We start from the raw sequence: 17,275 nt of genomic DNA, 5'->3' as shown, positions 1-17,275 counted from the left end.
TTGTCTTTTTGTCCTGCTTATGGTTTCCTTTGCTATGCAAAAGCTTTTAAGTTTCATTAAATCCCACTTTTTAATTTTTGTTTTTATTTCCGTTACTCTAGGAGGTGGGACAAAAAAGATCTTGCTGTGGTTTATGTCAAAGAGTGTTTTTCCTATGTTTTCCTCTAAGAGTTTTATAGTGTCTGACCTTAGATTTAGGTCTCTAATCCATTTGGAATTTATTTTTGTGTATGGTGTTAGGGAGTGTTCTAATTTCATTCTTTTACATGTAGCTGTCCAGTTTTCCCAGCCCACTTATTGAAGAGGCTGTCTTTTCTCCATTGTATGTTCTTGCCTCCTTTGTCATAAATTAGGTACCCATATGTGTGTGGGTTTATCTCTGGTTATTCTATCCTGTACCATTGATCTATATTTCTGTGTTTGTGTCGGTACCATACTGTCCTGATTACTGTAGCTTTGTAGTATAATTTGAAGTAGGGGAGACTGACTCCCCCGACTCCCTTTTTCTTTCTCAAGCTTGCTTCGGCTATTCAGGGTCTTTTGTGTTTCCATACAAATTGTAACATTTTTTTTGTTCTAATTCTGTGAAGAATGCCACTGGTAGTTTGATAGGGATCGCATTGAATCTGTAGATTGCTTTGGGTAGTATAGTCATTTTCACAATATTGGTTCTTCCAATCCAAAATCATGGTATATTTTTCCATCTGTTTATGTCATCTTTGATTTCTTTCATCAGTGTTTTATAGCTTTCTGAGTACAAGTCTTTTGCTTCCTTAGGCAGGTTTATTCCTAGGTATTTTATTCTTTTTGTTGCAATGGTAAATGGGAGTGTTTCCTTAATTTCTCTTTCTGATTTTTCATTGTTGGTGTATAGGAATGCCAGAGATTTCTGTGCATTAATTTTGTATCCTGCAACCTTACCAAATTCATTGATTAGTTCTAGCAGTTTTCTGGCAGCATATTTAGGATTTTCTATAAATAGTATCATATCATCAGCAAACAGTGACAGTTTTATTTCTTCTTTTCCAATTAGTATTCCTTTCATTTCTTTTTCTTCTCTCATTGCTGTGGGTAGGACTTCCAAAACTGTGTTGAATAAGAGTGGCGACTGGACATCCTTGTCTTGTTCCTGATCTTAGTGGAAATGCTTTCAGTTTTTCACCATTGAGTATGATGCTTGCTGTGGTTTTGTCATATATGACCTTTATTATGTTGAGGTAGGTTCCCTCTATGCCTATTTCCTGGAGAGTTTTTATCATAAATCGGTGTTGAATTTTGTCAAAAGCTTTTCCTGCATCTATTGAGATGATCATATGGTTTTTATTCTTTTATTTGTTAATGTGGTGTAAAACATTGATTGATTTGCGTAAATTGAAGAATCCTTGCATCCCTGGGATAAATCCCACTTGATTATGGTGTATGATCCTTTTAATGTGTTGTTGGATTCTGTTTGATAGTATTTTGTTCAGGATTTTTTGCGTCTATGTTCATCAGTGATAGTGGTCTATAATTTTCTTTTTTTATGATATCTTTTTCTGGTTTGGGAATCAGGGTGATGGTGGCTTTGTAGAATGAATTTGGGAGTGTTTCTCCCTCTGCAATATTTTGGAAGAGTTTGAGAAGGATGGATGTTAGCTCTTCTCTAAATGTTTGATAGAATTCACCTGTAAAGCCATCTGGTCCTGGACTTTTGTTCCTTGGAAGATTTTTAATTACGGTTTCAATTTCATTACTTGTGATAGGTCTATTTATATTTTCTAATTCTTCCTGGTTCAGTCTTGGAAACTTGTACCTTTCTGAGAATTTGTCCATTTCTTTATGGTTGTCCATTTTATTGGTATATAGTTGTTTGTAGTAGTCTCTTATAATCCTTTGTATTTCTGCAGTTTCAGTTGTGATTTCTCCTTTTTCATTTCTAATTTTATTGATTTGTGTCCTCTCCCTTCTTTTTCTTGATGAGTCTGGCTAAGGGTTTATCAATTTTGTTTATCTTTTCAAAGAACCCGCTTTTAGTTTTATTGATCTTTGCTATTGTTTTCCTCGTTTCTCTTTCATTTATTTCTGCTCTGATCTTTATGATTTCTTTCCTTCTACTGACTTTGGGTTTTCTTTGTTCTTCTTTCTCTAGTTGTTTTAAGTGTAGGGTTAGATTATTTGAGATATTTCTTGTTTCTTGAGGTGAGATTGACTTGCTATAAATTTCTCTCTTAGAACTGCTTTTGCTGTGTCCCATAGGTGTTGGGTCATTGTGTTTTCATTGTCATTTGTTTCTATGTATTTTTAAATCTCTTCTTTGATTTCTTCATTGATCTCTTGGTTATTTAGTAGCGCAATGTTTAGCCTCCATGTATTTGTGCTTTTTACAGTATTTTTCATTTCAGTTATTGTGTTGTTCATCTTTGTTTGTTTGTTGTTTAGTTCTTCTAGATCTTTGTTAAACATTTCTTGTATTTTCTCAATCTGTGCCTCCATTGTTTCGTTTATTCTTTGTTTTTTACTGTGGATTTTATTTTTTGAAAAATAAAATCACTTTGGACTGAATTTTTGTGGACAATAAAGTGGCAATATTATTTTGAATCTAAAATAAATGGTGCTAAAATGTAACATTTTCTCTCACTCTGGAAGTATTCCAGAAGAGGGCCCTGTCACTTTGAGGCAAGGACAGTATCATTGCAATAGCCCAAAGTGATAGCTTTCTTTGCACAGCAGCTTTTTGTTTTTGTTTTTGTTTTGTTTGTTTGTTTTGTGGTATGCGGGCCTCTTACTGTTGTGGCCCCTCCCATTTCGGAACAGGCTCAGCGGCCACAGCTCACGGGCCCAGCCACTCCCCGGCATGTGGGATCTTCCCGGACCGGGGCACGAACCCATGTCCCCTGCATCGGCAGGCGGACTCTCAACCACTGTGCCACCAGGGAAGCCCCACAGCAGCTTTTTTTTAAGGGCTTCATACTTTACCCTATTACCACAGATGGGTATGTGTCTGTGTAAACCCACACATGGAAATGATTTTCATAGCCCAACGATTATTCACTTAGCCATGGAAGAGCTGCAGGCACTCACCCAGTCCCTAGGATCAGTTTGTTGTACTGTGGCATGCTGGTGACATCCGTCACCCACCTGGGCTTCCGAATGATGGGCTTGTCCTAGAGGGTTGAAGGGTGGAAATAAACAAAAATAGGCCCTTTTAATGATAAGACAATTTCCGTTGTCTCAAGCCACTCTGGTCCTTAATATGCATACTTAACATTATAGAGTTTTCTCTTTTTTTTTTAACATCTTTATTGGAGTATAATTGCTTTACAATGGTGTGTTAGTTTCTGCTTTATAACAAAGTGAATCAGTTATACATATACACATATCCCATATCTCCTCCCTCTTGCGTCTCCTTCCCACCCTCCCTATCCCGCCCCTCTAGGTGGTCACAGAGCACTGAGCTGATCTCCCTGTGCTATGCGGCTGCTTCCCACTAGCTAGCTATTTTACGTCTGGTAGTGCCTATATGTCCATGCCATTCTATAGAGTTTTCTTCAGTTGACTTTTGCTCTCAACTACAGGCGTATCCCAGAAATATTGAGGGAGGGTTCAGTTCTAGACCACCGCAATAAAGCAATTCACACAAATTCTGTGATTTCCCAGTGCATACAGCAGTTATGTTTCCACTATGCTGTAGTCTATTCAGTGTGCCGTGTCTTTAAAAAAATCAGTGTACATACCTTAATTTTAAAATACTTCTTGTTAAAAAATGCTAGCCGCCATCTGAGCCTTCAGTGAGTAGCAATCTTTCTGCAATAGTAACATCAAAGATCCCTGATCACACATCGCTGTGACAGATACAATAATAATGAAAAAGCTTGAACTATTGTGAGAATTACCAAAATGTGACACAGAGACACAACATGAGCAAATGCTACTGGGAAAATGGCTCTTATAGACTTGCTCGATGCAGGGTTGCAACAAACCTTCAATTTGTAAAAAAAAAATGCAGTATCTGTGGGATGCAATAAAACAGGGTCTGCCTATCTAGAGAACTTGCTATATAGACTTGAAGAACCACCTTTATTCCCTCTCTGTAGAGCGGGCTTATTTGGCAGCCTGAGCGTTATGGTTTTAGCTGTAACTTCTAGGGTGGATGATACGTTTCCTGAGGGCAGAAATGGGTGTCTGTACCCCCAGCGCACAACACAGAACCTGAGCAGTGACAAGGGCTCAACTATTTGTTGAATGAGGTAATAAAAGAAAGACTTTAAAGACAGAATACATTCTGGAATGGGTCAGGTATTGTTATTCCTATCCTAAGTGTAGTTCCCAAATGCTTCTTGCCTTCTGAATTTCTGATTCTGTGATTCTGTAAGTTCTCTAAGGAGAAACCCTCACAGAGCAACCTGAACTGAAATAACCATTAACAGGGAGAAGAATGGAAACTTCTTTTCCATTTGTCATTCATTAAGACATATGACAAATTACCTGATGGAATCACGTGTAATTCATCCATCGAATTTAGAAGCAAAATGAGGAATTATCTTGCACTACATATAGAGATCATATTTTATTTGCATTCCATAGACTGGCAAAATCCAACATGAATATATTATATTCAAGGACACAATTTCTGTAATCATGCCACTTGAGGAGCAGTTTAAAATAGCAAATAAAATCAAACTGGAGCACTCAGCCTCCTTATCAAATGAGAATCACATACAAAAACCCGCTTTCTTCTTTTCAACTTCAGCTGCAGGGACCAGAAATAAACGGCCCCATCTCCTCTGATCATGATTAAGGTGTCATCAGGCGCAGAGAGAATGTGCAGCATGGGACCCCCATCCGACAGCCCCTGCAGCACGGCAGGCAGCTGGAAGGAAACCTCTTTCTGCGGAGCCAGAGCAACAGCTTTGCTCTGAATACACTATAGCTGCAGGTATGTGCAGAAGCCATCCTGGTGAAGAAAGGGAAATTCATTAAATGTCTACTGTCTTTTCTGGCTTTCAAAAATTCTCTTTATCCTCAGGACATGGATAAGTCCTGACATAATTATGAGTTCATCGATGGGAACTTGGCTGCCAAAAACTCGGGGCTAATAACTGGGGTGCGCCTGTTCGGCTAGGGCTGGAAATCTGCTACCCAGTGTCTCGCTTCCCTGCCCAGTCTCTCTGTCTAAAGATGATGACGATGGCTGAGCACACACCCTGCTCCGTGCAATGTGGTCCTTCACCTCCATTCCTGCCGGAGCGGGATAAGGTAGGTACTGTTGCTCTCCTCATTTTACAAGTGGGGCAACTCAAGCCTAGAAAGGTTAAATAAACTGCCTGAGATCAAACAGCTAGTAAGTGGCTGGCCTGAGACTTGAGCCCCCATTGGTCTGACTGCACAGTTCCGACCCACCAGGATGTACGCCTCGTTGCGAATCTCAGCAGCGCACGTAGGGAAAGCAGACCTGTGGTCTGGGGAAGGGGTGGGCGTGCCTTTTAGGGCCTGGGAACATCTCCATTTTCTCTCCACTTCCCCCAAAGCCCTAACTCACTAGAGTCTTCCCTTCTCTTCCCTGGAATCCCGACTGTTCCCTTTCAAATCAGATGACAGTGAAAACACTTGTATTTGCTTTGGTTGGGGCACTGGCCCGAGGTCTGAATAGGGGTGAATGCTGCTCAGCTTGTCATTTGGGGACTTAATTCATCCTACAACCGTAGAAGGATACTGACGCACAATGGCAGAGCATTTTATTTTATTTTATTATTATTTTTATTTATTTATTTTGTGGTACGCAGGCCTCTCACTGTTGTGGCCTCTCCCGTTGCGGAGCACAGGCTCCGGACGCGCAGGGTCAGCGGCCACGGCTCACGGGCCCAGCCGCTCCGCGGCACATGGGATCCTCCCAGACCGGGGCACGAACCCGCGTCCCCTGCATCGGCAGGAGGATTCTCAACCACTGCGCTACCAGGGAAGCCCATGGCAGAGCATTTTAAAAGCAGATGTCTCAGCTCCTCATTATACAACCCAAACTGGGAAACATTAATAATGATGGTGATGATAACATTTGTTGAGAAATTACTCTGTGGCCGCCCCTGTTCTAAACACTTCCCATGTGTCAGTGATCTGATTATCACCAGGTGTTGCTCGCTCACAGGATTTCTTGCTCACCGGTGTTTCACTTTTGCTTTTGGGTAAGGTGGCAGATGTAGCCTTCACTCCCTGGTTTTAGGAACGCCTTCCTGGAACTTGCCTGAGCTACCGCAATTCCTAGTTAAGCTATTCCAAGCATATCCTGACATTACAAGAACTTGCAACTTGTGAATATGCATGTCCCCTTGGTTCAGCTTCAACGTGGCAAGGGTACTGAGGGGCATAGGATACTCCAGAAAGGCTCAGAACCAAACATTTTATACATTTTCCTCACTAACTTCAAGTCTGATTCACAAAACACAACCCAACTTACCCACTGAATTCTGCTCACTGCTTCATAGTCTTATTTTCATGAAAAGTTGTTCTATTTGTTCAATAGTCTAGAGAGAAAAAAATAAATCTGTTTTTAGAGTAAACTATTCACTAGATTGGTGGGCGAGAGGGTACAGAAGGAGGGGGAAAATATTCATTTTTCCAATTTTCATATTCAAAAATGCATACTACTCTAAGATCTCTGGAGTGTTTGCCCCCAAACATTCATAGGACTGTTAATCTGAATTCAGTGCACTGACACCAAAACTCTTCCCCAGCAAGAGACAGAGCTCCTAGAATGTCTATTTTTGAAATCAAGCCTTAATTAGTAGGAGGAGCTGTGGGTCTCCCAGCGCTCACGGGCCCAGGGGGTCCCACTCCACCCTGGTCAGTTCCAGCCAGAGGACTGAACTGAGTTGCACTTTGAGATACTGAAACTCAAAGTGTATCAGTATCTTTGAGTGTAACCCCACTTTGAGATACACAGCAAAGCAAGTTCTGAGGACAATGCTTGTGATGGTGAGGATACCCACTTGCGCGTAGCCAGGACAGAAAGATGCGCAAGTCATAAAAATTACCTTCAAGTGTTAGAAGGATCATTCTGTGGGAGAGAGAGTAGATTTCTTCTGTGTGGCTGTAACAGGCAGATTATAGATGGACCCCACGATCCCTGCCTCTTGGTATTCGGGCCGATAAAACCCCCTCTCTTTGAGTAACTTGCTGGTAACCAATCATAACTTCTGGTAGCCTCTCTGTCTCTCCCTTGCTGGCTTTGAGGAAGCTGGCTGCCATGCCATGACCTGCCCTATAGAGACGCCTACATGGACATGGCCAACAGCCAGCAAGGAACTGAGGCCTTAGTCCAACAACCTGCAAGAAACTGAATCCTGGCAAAGACCATGTGTCCTTGGAAGTGCACTGTTCCCCAGTCAAGCTTTCAGATGAGACCCTAGCATAGCTACCAGCTTGATATAGCCTCACGAGACACCCTGAAGCAGAGAATCCAGCTAAGCCAAGACTGGATGCCTAACTTACAAAAACTGTGAGATAATAAATGTGTAGTTTTAAGCTACTGAGTTTGTGGTAATTTTGTTCTGGTGCAATGGATAACTCAGAGAGTGGTGCAAAAGCTTAGAACCTGGGCTAATGGGTAGAATGTCAAGAAAGACCAATTTCAGCTCCTAAAGGGAAAAAAACAAATTTAAGGTCAGAGCTCTCCAACCTTGAAATGAGCTACCTTATAAAGTATCGAGTTCCCTTAAGCTGAAGGTATTCAAGCATATGCTGGCTCCTAGCTTAGCAGAGAATAGAATTTGTGCATTGAAGTGGTTATATACTAAGTGACCTCTAAGGTCCTTTCAAACCCCAGGATTCCATAATTGCAGCTTCAATAGAGATGGTCAGGTTTTATGTCTATTTTGGGGAGTGAGGTGTTGGCTTTTCTCTTATAAGTCTCAGGGGTGTTTGCCTTTGCTCACTAATGATACCAAATGGAAAAAATGAGATGATGCCTTATTTCAAGTCACCAGGGCATTGCCCCTTGGTGAGTCGATACCCAGTGCCAGTGTAGGGGTCGTGAGGAGAGACCCTGGCTGTGGGACTAAGCTCAGCCCCAATTCCCTCTACATCATGCTCCAAAGGAGACATCTCACACCCTGGGTGTGGCTGCCAGCGCAGACGTTACCATGGCAACTAGACAATAGCATGCACATAATAAGTAACAAACATTTTTGGAATGAAAGTCCAAACAGACCAAAACACCTAGAGGGATGGCTTCCAGAGAGACTAGGATCAGAGATGCAACAGGAAACAAAAAAGCTCAGGAGGAGGGCAATCACTGCCTGGGCGCAGAGCCTGGGAGAGGTGTGGGTCCCCCTGGGCAGCTTGGAGCTCCGGACAAGGTGGCATGAGGCAAGGGCCGTGCAGGGTTGTGGCCACAGTGGGAGTGGGCCCTCGGGCAGTACACGGGCCATCACACGGCCACCCCTTGGCCTTGCGGCGCCGGGGCTCTGCCCAGAGAGATGCAGCCTCCCCCATCAGTCAGAGCTAAAGGGGCACTGGGGTCTGCATGAGCAGCCTCTGGCCTTGCCCTGGGGAACTGCCTTCTCAGCATGATCATGCGAGAGACACCGGACCACTTCCTCCTCACGTGGCTCACTCACTGAGCACCAATGACATGCCAAGCCCTGTGTCAGATGCTTCAGCTTCGGAGCTGAGAGATGCCTTACTTGCCCTCATGGCACTCGTGGTCTAGCGGGGTCACAGCAAACCAGCAATGCAGTGCAAAGAACAAATTCTGTGTTACGGGAAACTGCGGACCACTATCAGGTTAAAAGCAGGAGCAGCTACTTCTTTCTAGGAAAGTTGGGACAGACTCGTCGGAGTCCGTGATGACTGGACCACGTTAAAATCAGTCGTTCATTCAACAGCATTTATTGGACATCTTTATGGGCCAGGCATGGTCCGAAATTCTGGGTACATGAGAAAAACCAGAATCCAGGGAGAATTATTTCTCAGGCAAAAAATGGGAGGAGAGCGTTCTAGGCAAGGGAACAGCACGTGGGAAGATATGGACATAGGAAAATAGAGCATCACCTTCTCTGCTCCCCAAGGGAACCACGAGGTTTGGTGCAAGACCCCCATTCTTCTAGGTGGCACCCATATCTGAAACACTCACCCTGTATCTTGTGCCCCAGCAGACTCAGCCCAAGGTTCGTCTCCTCCAGGAGAACTTCCTGGCTTCTTAGATGCTCGCATAGCACCCAGGCTGGATTCTAGGCCAGCTCTGACCTCCCTGAGGGCAGAGCCCACCTGACTGACTCTGTGCCACTAGTAAATGTTTACTGAATGAATAAATGAGTGAGTGAATGAATGAATGAGAGGAGAAGAGAATGAGTAGATCACTGACTAGGGGGGCAGGCATGCTAAAAATGCAGATAATTAGACTGCTTTGGCTAAAAAGATCTGCGATGTTAAAACACCTGATAATTTATCCATTGAAAACACTCCTCTCTCTGCCCCATAGTTTTTTGTTTAATATTATGCATACAGAGCAGATATTTTTAAAAGATGGGTGTTTTTTAATGATCACTTCTCCACAGCAGATGAAACTCTAAACACACATAAACTTCCACTCGAGCCATGGAAACCAAGGGCTTTGTAACTTAGAAGGGGCCTTGGGGCCCTCATCAGCCTACAGTTTGACAATGGTGGGATTTTGTTTAAACTCCAGGGACAAGATCATAGTGCTTTACCTTAATAATTTTTTTCTATCGTTTAAGATGTAATCATGAAACCTTAGCGAGTAGAGCTTAAACAGCCTCTCCTGTTATCATATGTATTTTATCTTATGAATACAGCCTTGTTCATTGCTATGTTTGGAGTTTTGTGTCCCCGCCGTCCTGCCACATTCATATGTTGAGACCCTAATGCCCAGTGTGATGGCATTAGTAGGTGAGGCTTTGGGAGGTGCTTAGGGCATGAACGTGGAGCCCTCAAGAACAGGATTTGTGATCTTACGAAAGAGACCCCAGTGAGCTCCCTCACCCCTTCTGCCCTGCTAGGATCCAGTGAGAAGTTTGCAGCCTGGAAGAGGGCCCTCACCTGACTCTGAGGGCACCCTGACCTCAGTTCCAGCCTCTGGAACTGTAAGAAATAAATGCTTGTTGTTTATAAGCCTCTCATTTTATGGTGTTTTTTGTTTTTTTTAACAGCAGCCTGAACAGGCTAAGATATTCAATAAGATTTCATATTCTGGGCTAAAAACTGGGCTAAACAAGACTGCAGAGAAAATATTTAAAATCCTTAATTCCAGCAGTTTGGGGGTGGGAGAAGTGTCCAAACTCTTTGGAAACAACCCACATGGAAATAACCAGTGATCTAATAAGAGCCTTTTTCTCCTTTTCCAGAAAAGTCTCTAAATATCTTGTTGGCCTAGTGTACTAAGTAATTTAAAAATATTTTCCTATATGAAGTGTTCAGTAAGTCAGCTGGGTGTTAGCAGAAATCACAGTTCAGAGCTGAGAGTGATTGTACAGACAGTTCATCAAGCCTAATTGGTTCCTATGGTTGAAATTTTAACTGTGCTTTCAATGATCCAACATTTATAAAACCCATTTACTTTCTTCTGCGACCTCATGCTCTGCTTCATTATGCATTTTTAAGTTTCCACATCCAGCAGCTGCCTTCCTCTCTTCTCATACTCCTAGGAGGGAAAAACAATAATTAGCTCTGAACATAGTTGCATTTTGTTTAGTCTGGGAGTAAGAGTCCAAAGAATGGAATGTCTAATTGGACCTACCTGAACCCCGTCAACTTCTAGCATGCTATCCCTTTTGTTCATTTCTCTGATGCATTCATACTTTGTTTCTCATTCCATCAAGAAGTGACAATTACAGAGAATTTATTCTTCATTGCTATTTTATAGGCATTAAAAGGCGTGTACTTTTCACTGAAAAATCAACCATCAAAAAGAGAATCGAATTAGAAAGCTCACCTGCTCAATTCCTACCTGAAAGAGTGCATTGAAGTGTTGTAGCTCTCCAAGGGTCACTTGATGTTCTATCTCATCAAAACAAAAAGAAAATAAATTAAAAACATATAATGCTAATAGTAATGCCCATAAAATGCCATTTCTGGAAACCCATAATTCCTCTCTCTATGGGAGGCCAATATGGGGTGGCTAAGCCTCTGAGTAACACTTAGGCTATTCCAACCGTCACTGTTCCCAGGGTCTACTCCAATTCAGCTGATTCATCAGCCCCAAGGTCTGGGGTAGGGTTGGCTCAACTGGGCTGGAAGGAAGGAAGGAAGGAAGAGGTGGCGAGGTGGTGGAAGGAAAGGAGAGGATAGACATTGACTTGGGAAAGAAAAGATCAGGAACGGGACTGATATGAGAAAAGGGAGAGTGAAAATATTTTGCCAGATCACATTCCAAAGACGCCCTCTTCCCTGTCAGGAGTCTAGTGCATTAGAACTGCCTAGTGCCGCATCCTCTGCTCCTTGTTCCGTCTCACCCCAGGCTGAAACAGGAGGAGGCCCTGGGGGAACTGATCTGTGGCCTCTTTTTCTGGGGTACATTTTCTGAAGCTATGGCCAGAGGCTCTTGGTACCCTTGGTGTTAGGGAATTTGGTTACCTTTTAGTCCCCTGTCCTTAGCTCAATAAACAGATCCCCAGAGAATGTCTCTGCCTCACCTCCAACCTCTTAGCTACTATCTCAACAATTTGGCTTTTATAAACGAAAATCCTTAAATTTCTGGCTTAGAAAGAATGAATAAACTGTCACCAGTGGCTAGAGCTGAGCTAAGCCCTGATGTTCTTGCACCATCTCCTGAGGCCCGAGGAAGATAGCGAAGGAGGAAGTAGGCTATTTTCCCAATAGGATCGTCTTCTGAAATCTCTCTGACCACCTCCAAGCTTCCAAGGTGGTGGCCTTTACCGTAAAACTCAGACTGACGCCAAAGCTCCTGGGAGATCCACAATTTTGTAAAGTTGAAGCACCTTTCAAATTCTGTCCTAAATGACTCAATAATTACTTTTTAACTTGCTTTCACCAGGGAACAAAATCGGAAACCTAGCTCTAGCACGGGAAAACACTCCACCTGAGGTTTCCACTTAAAATATCCTGGTAGGGCTCTTTTGGCAAGACCTGAGCCCAGGAGGTAATGTTTAAAAAGGCTGACAGGGAGAAAGACCCCAACAATACTTGACTACATGTGAAAGATGACTCCATCACACCGAGGAACCATTTCCCCTCCCCAGTAAGAGATATCACCGCCGAGTGAATTCAACATTTTCCTAGACTACGCCTTCTCCAGCATCCAAAAAAGCAGTGAGAGTATACCAAGCTCATATCAGGCTCACACACAACATGTATGAGAAAAATGTACTCGAATCTGAGACCTGACAAGAAGACGGTGCCTCTAAGAGCATGTGACTTCTTATCCTACATCCCAGATGTGACTTCCAGAGGGTGAAACAATTTTTTAAGGATTTGAAAATTATTCCCCTTAAGCTTGGAATATTATGGGGAAAACAGGGTATTATTTCAATTTTCATATTGTATTTTTCTGAGCCTTTACAATTCTAAATACACAGCATACTTTGAGTCGATACATCACATAAGACATCTAGTCCTAAATTTATATTCCTAAAAACACTTATATTCCTAAAAAGCGGTGACTCTAGATTTGTACAGTCAAAACATACTGCACATATGTTATCCTTACCGCAGACTTCTATCCTTCCACTGCCCCTGAATATCTTTTTCTCTTAGCTTCAGAATTTCCTGACATTTATACCATGATCATTACTTGTCCACTAACCACCTTATTATGTGAAATGGGCCTTTCACCCTTCTCTACCTCCATTTCTGAAAAAGAACAAATAACAAAAAATTGCCTACCTCCCAGGAGGGGGCTCCCCAATGCAGAAAGAGACTAGTTCATCTTCTCTCTTTAAATTTACTAGAAATGCTTCTGCGAGAGCGAAGTGAATGCCGTCATTAATAATATTAATGAAGGGCATGAAACCAAAGCCAGTGATTATATAATTTATGAAAGGTTTTACAGCAATTTTCAGTTAAGTATAAAATGTGACCAAAAAGCCTCACTCTCTCCCTTCACAACTTCTTCCCAGAGCCATCCTTCTGTACCCCAAAATATCCTACCCAGCCTGCTTCCTATTTGCTCCTGACACACCTACAGCCTCTGGCACCTTCCAAGCTTTGCTCTTTGTTATCCTGGTCTTTCTATTCCATCTTGAGCTCCTGTTACAAATGCACGTGCTTCCGGCCTCCCCTTCTCCCACTGTCCACAGAAATAAGGAAGTGAATGAAAACCCGAAGTACAGAAGACTTTTCAGGGCTGCAGTACCGAATGATGTTAACTACATTTCTGTTGAGCTTAAAAAATCAGTTCTTAAATCTCACAGCCCTAATCAAATTTTCATATGTCGTGACGGAACGCAAAAATCCAGTGATCATTAGCCAACTTTTTGTTTTTTTTGCGGGCCTCTCACTGTCGCGGCCTCTCCCGTTGCGGAGCACAGGCTCCGGACGCGCAGGCGCAGCGGCCACGGCTCACGGGCCCAGCCGCTCCGCGGCACGTGGGATCCTCCCGGACCGGGGCACGAACCCGCGTCCCCTGCATCGGCAGGTGGACTCTCAACCACTGCGCCACCAGGGAAGCCCGGAAACCCCTCGCCAACTTCCTTTGAAAAGGCGGCAATATAAATACGTTTTGGAGAAACACAGCTACAAAACAGAGCCATTATTGTGCTCTTCCTTGAAAATATAAGTCAGGCCTTCACATAATTGCATGTTTTTAAGGCAAATTTGGAACACAAAGCAGAGAAAACATATGTCCCTTTCGGGTACTCCTGTGTTTGGCAGGGCTTGAAAATTTGTAACTGCCATCGACAGCCAGTCACATTGCATCACTAAAAAGCTTGAATGACTTGTTTTCCTACAAATAAAAACAGGGAAAAGCCTATTTCCAAACTATCATAGCTATAGTGACAACCATAAATAATTGAGTCCACAGTTGTGGAGTCAAGTTTTAAACATACTGTCTATTGCCCAGCAATGCATTTTGCTGTATTCAAATACATTCTCAGAGAAAACTACCTGGATATTCTCTAATGTCCTATATTGCAGAGGGTTCACGGAGCTGTGATTCTGTTTGTCCTTACACTGCAGTCTCCCCGAAAGCAAGCAGTTTTTATGATTAGAGTGGTTTTCCCATAAGGGTTCATTTGCCTGCTGGTTGCTCATTTGCAATGCAAATGAGCTCTCCTATTGTTACATCCCAACATTTCTTTGCTTCTCACTGTAGAGTCTCCTCAGTCCGGATGGTTTAGGGGTAATTTCACATCTATGACAAGGGAATTGACTAATTAATTGAATAAAGTATCCTTTTGAAAATCTGTTCCTTGAGTGTCTGTCTCTATAGCTTCAGAAAACAGATAGTTACAATCCCGCGGTCTTAAGCTTCTTAAAAGAGATCTAACTCCAGAAGATTTGAGGGGTCCTCCGGGTTGAAATTTAGGGGCTCCCATGGTGGATCGTCCTGATGAAGAGGAAAAGGGGAGGCTGCAGGGAGTTCTCCAGTGAACCTAGACTGTGAAAGTAATCTTTTTCTTGTGTGACACAAGATCATAACCACAGGAAGAAGAGTCAAAAAAAAGGCCTGGGTGATTCTGCCAGGAACTTGCAAACTCATGATAAACTGAGGCTTAAAAAAAAAAAAAAGATTGTCTTTTTAGCCATCTTAGGAGCAGGAAGATTAGAAGGTGGCTTCCATTTTAAACTAATTAATGCAGCCTTAAACAGCACTGCCACTAACATCTAACCTTGATTTGAGCTTATTATGTACAAGCTGCTGGATACTTTACACGCATGTTTCCATTAATCTTCATAACAACTCTGTGAGGGAGACAGTATTATGGTCCCCATTTTACAGATCAGGAAACTGAGGCGCCAACAGCTCAATTAACTTGCCCACTTTCCCACAACCAGTAAGTGCTGGCACCAGGACCTAATACGAGCTCTCTTTTCTACTACCACGCCTCTGCCGGAGGTCCCCAGCCAGTTCCTGCCCCATCTCCCAAGAGAACACAGGCAGATGGGTAGACCGGAGGGGGGTGGACTTCCAGACCTCCAATGTCCACTATCACTCACGTCTCTCCTCTGGAGAGTCTAACAGTCAGAGTGGATTGTTTCAGCCCAAGTGACTAGTCCCCTAGAAGTGAACCTCAAATTCCCCTTTACTTGGAGGCATTTTTACCTTGCTGTTTTAGTTATGATTATATGTTATACGGTTAAAAGTATGGTGACAATTGAAGAGTCAAACCTCCTCCTTCATTCAGTGAGTATTAAAGACTTCCCACCACGGGGACCTTCTACAGCTTCTACAAACTTTTTTTTTTTTTTAAGATTTTTTTTGATGTGGACCATTTTTAAAGTCTTCATTGAATTTTTTTCAATACTGCTTCTGTTTTATGTTTTGGTGTTCTGGCCGCGAGGCATGTGGGATCTTAGTTCCCCAACCAGGAATCGAACCCGCACCACCTTCATTAGAAGGTGAAGTCTTAACCACTGGACCGCCAGGGAAGTCCCCTCTACAAGTTTTAAAGAGGATCCAAATGGGCTACAAGGAACAGCCCGAGCATTTCCCAGCTTGCTTCTCTAAATTAATCTAAAATGAATACTTTGCTGCTTTTCCAGCTGTTTGGGTAGATTCCATGGCCTCTCAGTGGTTAAAAAAGAGAGAGAGAGAGAAATGCTTCTGCCAGCCTTAGCGAATAAGAAACGGCAAAGCTGACTTTGCACGTGTGCACTGATCAGTTGTTAGCAGTTTAGTACTATGTTGAGAAGGATCCTGAGGCTCTTGGCAGGGAAAAGCCAGGATGGATTCGCTCAGTTTGCCACGAGCGCTGGAGGGAGGAGAGAGAACAGGAGCAACATACCCATACCAAGAACAAGGCGATGGAGAAATAGACGGAGAAGAACTGAGCTGGAAGGGGTCTCAGAACCGTTATAGTCACGCCCCTTCCTTATAGCGGGGAAGCCGAGGACCGGAGAAGACAGGTCCCCAAGGAAGTGAATGGCAGAGCCAAAAAAGTCTTCCCCTATATCCAAAGCCAGTACTCCGTGAGCAACTCTGGCTCTTGTAGTTCTAAACACAAATAAAAAATAGCTGCTGTGTGCCCGCTTTCCCACAGCTCATTTAAATACGTGTCACCGAAGCCATGCCTTTTCCTTTGAAGCGGCATCATCGCACATCCTCCTGCACAGCCTTGACTCCACACCAGCCCACACAGACTTCGAGCCAGGAGCTTGCAGATCCCGTCACCGTTCTGAGAGGGCAACGGGGAGCCTCAGGCCTCAGAGGCACCCTGGCAAACACAGCCCGGCTACAAGGCAAAATGAAGGTCGGAGTACGACCTACACGGCTGAACTCTCTCTGCACTGACTCGAGAGGTGACCGGACATAGATTGTTGATGAAGATCCTCAGTGGCTGAGATCACACGGGGGCAACGCGTTTCAAATTTTCTGACCCGTTTGACATCGTGACCCAATGCACACTAGGTAACAAAAGTTTCACAATACACGACGTATGCTTATTCAGAAGATGCACTCTGATATTAACTAATGTCTGTCATTATTTTAGATGCCAGTCATATTCCAGCAAATCAATCTCCTGACCCATTAATTGATCTCGCCCTCACTATGAAGATCCCTGCCCCGAGGAAAGCTCCTTTTGATATATTATCTGTATAGGTCACAATAGCAAAAAGAACAAAACCCCAATTTTTTTTTTTCTTCCCCTCCGCGCGGCTTGTGGGATCTTAGTTCCCTGACCGGGGATCGAACCTGGGCCCTCGGCAGTGAACGTGCGAAGTCTCAACCACTGGACCGCCCAGGAAGTCCCTATTTTTTAAGCTCCTCATCATCCGTTTCCAACCTCACTGTCCGGCCTTCGTGCCATTTCTGCTCCTTGGGCCCCATTTACTTCAATCACTTGGGTAGCTTGGAGAGCTGTTTCCTCCATGTGGGGCGGCCTCCACTTTGTAATACCTTGGGAAAACTCCTAGAGATCCTTGAAGGCCCATCTCATACGCCACTTTCTCCCAGAAGCTTTCCTTGTCCCCAAAAGCCAGAAGTCATTTCCCCCTCCCCATCTCCCCATCAGGGGCACATGTCTTTGGATACACATCTCTCTCTCTTACTGAGCTCCAGTTTTTCTAAAACTCAGTCATGAGTCCCTTATCTGTACAGATTTTTGTCATTTATTTTATTTATTTAATATTTTTCTTTAAATAGACTCGCTTATTGTACATATTA

At 43.4% G+C, this 17,275-nt stretch overlaps 1 protein-coding gene across 6 annotated transcripts in view; it reads right to left on the bottom strand.

Moving 5' to 3' along the window:
• The window catches only part of TEX26 (testis expressed 26), a 188,925-nt gene that overhangs the window by 126,474 nt on the left and 45,176 nt on the right, over positions 1-17,275 (bottom strand). For 4 of the 6 annotated variants that reach the window (XM_067016800.1, XM_067016801.1, XM_067016802.1 and 1 more), the window contains exons 6-10: positions 10,730-10,879; positions 10,550-10,633; positions 6,431-6,497; positions 3,714-3,783; positions 3,061-3,143 (exon numbers count right to left, since the gene is read on the bottom strand). In XM_067016800.1, the coding sequence (XP_066872901.1) occupies positions 10,845-10,879 (35 nt within the window). In that variant the 3' untranslated portion in view covers positions 3,061-3,143; positions 3,714-3,783; positions 6,431-6,497; positions 10,550-10,633; positions 10,730-10,844. Of the gene's footprint in view, positions 1-3,060; positions 3,144-3,713; positions 3,784-4,626; positions 4,934-6,430; positions 6,498-10,549; positions 10,634-10,729; positions 10,880-17,275 lie in introns of those variants that run through there. The other 2 variants (XM_067016805.1, XM_067016804.1) reach the window with 2 other exon arrangements.

The sequence above is a fragment of the Kogia breviceps genome, chromosome 16 (assembly GCF_026419965.1).
Source record: "Kogia breviceps isolate mKogBre1 chromosome 16, mKogBre1 haplotype 1, whole genome shotgun sequence".
Taxonomy (NCBI): Eukaryota; Metazoa; Chordata; class Mammalia; order Artiodactyla; family Physeteridae; genus Kogia; species Kogia breviceps.
Note: the sequence above shows the minus strand (reverse complement) of the source record. Positions and strands in the feature narration are given on the sequence as shown.